Source organism: Camelina sativa, chromosome 8 (genome assembly GCF_000633955.1).
Source record: "Camelina sativa cultivar DH55 chromosome 8, Cs, whole genome shotgun sequence".
NCBI lineage: Eukaryota > Viridiplantae > Streptophyta > Magnoliopsida > Brassicales > Brassicaceae > Camelina > Camelina sativa.
In genome coordinates, this window is record NC_025692.1 from 3,188,733 (window position 1) to 3,190,969 (window position 2,237).

Genomic DNA, 2,237 nt, shown 5'->3' on the forward strand with positions numbered 1-2,237 from the left:
ATTCAAGAATCCATCACATAACAAGATTCTCAAAACAGTAAAAGAAACTTACCACGTTGAAAATCTGTGGAGCTCCAGGTCCTACATATAAATTATGAATTAGTCCCAAAATACAAAACACAAAAAACATGCAAAAAAGAACTGAATTAGATATGATTTTGTTTACCAATCTCAAGATCATGCCATGGATGTGCAACTACAGAACGTCTTGACAAGGATGAGAGAATCCTCTCGTTAAGACGAGGAGCAGGTCGCTGCAGCTTCTAGTCTTCGTTCCCTTCTTCACTCATCTGTTTTCAAAACGTTACGATCAAAAACTCAAAATTGGGACAGAGAGAGAAAGAGAGAGTATCAATCAAAAATACCAAATTTATTGCAGAATCAGACCCCACAAGAGAAAAACAATCTTTTTAGAGCAGATTTAAGATCGATAATACCAAAATTAAGATATATGTTTCTATTGATATAATGTATCGATAACTAAAAGATCTACGCCAAATCTGTTCAACTTTTTTTTTTCTCTTTCTAAAGTCGATTGAGATTTGAAGCAATACCCAGTAGATTAAACATCAAAAAGCATCCAACTTTGACGATTTTTAGGAGAAAAAACGTACCTTTGGATCGAAACAGCCGATATTTTTTGGTATCGCAAGGGATGAAGAAACTCTTGGGAGAGGAATATTTTGTAATATTTTGTAATATTTTGTAACTAAGCGTTTTAGGTAAGGTGTATATATTTGTGAATAAAAGGCATTAGGGTTGAATAGTTTACAAGTTCAGACCAAGAATCTTATAGTATTAGAGAGTAAACGAGAAATACCCAATTACATAAAACTTGAAAAAAATGAAAGGGAATATGAAACGACTCGAAGAAGCGAGAGAGAGAACAAAGTCTTAACCTTTACCAACGGGAAACAATAATTAGATCTCTGTGTGTGGGATTCAAACGAAGAGGCTTTTCTTTTTATTTGTCCGCTCAAGAACAATGACAACAAAATCAACGAGAGACGACGAGAGAGAGGTGTTTTTTTTTTTTTGGGCTATGAACAGTGGAAACTGTTTGTTTTCCTCTTTGACATAAACAAGAAAAAGCAATTGTGGATTCTGAAAAAAAAACTGTTTAGTGACGTGGAAAATCGAAAATGATGTGTATTTTAATTTGCTGATGTGTATTTTTTTTATTTATTCAAAATCGGAAAACTAAACCCAAGGGATAAATTGTAATTACACCTAGGACACTAAACATTTGAGTAATATTTAGAAGATTTATAGATATGAGTAATAAACCAACTTTTGGATAACATTTTGAGTAACTCTTTCGTATTTTTACGACACATCACCCCTTTTATTTTGATAACAGATCACCCTTACTTGAATTCGGTTTACATTAACATGGATATTCATCACCCTTACCTTATTTTGACAACATAATCAGTACCCTTACTTGGATTGCAATCTCTTACTCCGTCCTATGGGCAAGTTCAAAATTTCTTCAAATCGTGTTAAAGGAACTAAGATCTAAGACCTAAGTTTTGTATTTTACATACTTATATATTGACCTGAGAACAAATGTAAAAAAAACTAAAAAGTCAGCAGGTCAAGTCTTCGTTCCAAAGTCTACCCCCTATTATTATATTTAACTTGCAAGAGCTCCTTTGACGTTGTCCAATACACTCCAAATACCTTGTTTTTTCTTTCTTCTTTACAACTTGTAATAACACATTTATAACTACAGCTGGTTGCAAAATCCTTAACGATCACAACAACCTCTCTCTCTCTTTCTTTCTTTCTCTCCCTCCCTCTACAATGGGCAGTATTGATCATAAGAGCAAGAAAGAAGAAGAACAGTACCCAATGATCTCAAAACCCTTGAGATCGATTCTCTTACAAAAGGGTAGTTATTTCTTAAGCTCGCTCTTCTTTGTAGTCGGTTTCTCGGTTGGTCTCTTCCTTTGTCTCCAACTAAAAGCCTTACACATGTCTACGATGACGACACAACGACAACCCTTATGGTCTACATTACTAATATTCAACCACACCACAACGATGGACATCATAGGAGAGTTGCCACTACGAGTACTTCAACACAACATGAGTGATCAAGAACTATTCATCAAAGTCGCGTCATTATCATCATCACCACCATCATCCTTATCATCATCATCGTGGTTTGGGAGGAGACATAATAATGATGGGAAGATGGTGGTGAAGGTGGCTTTCATGTTCATGACAGGTGG

At 35.0% G+C, this 2,237-nt stretch overlaps 1 protein-coding gene across 3 annotated transcripts in view; it reads left to right on the forward strand.

The window, feature by feature from the left end:
• Nucleotides 1,683–2,237, forward strand: part of LOC104705905 — a 3,691-nt gene continuing 3,136 nt past the window's right edge. Inside the window, exon 1 of one of the 3 annotated variants that reach the window (XM_010421998.1) lies at nt 1,683–2,233. In XM_010421998.1, coding sequence (XP_010420300.1) covers nt 1,807–2,233 — 427 coding nt within the window. In that variant the 5' untranslated portion in view covers nt 1,683–1,806. The remainder of the gene's footprint in view (nt 2,234–2,237) is intronic. The other 2 variants (XM_010421999.1, XM_010421997.1) reach the window with 2 other exon arrangements.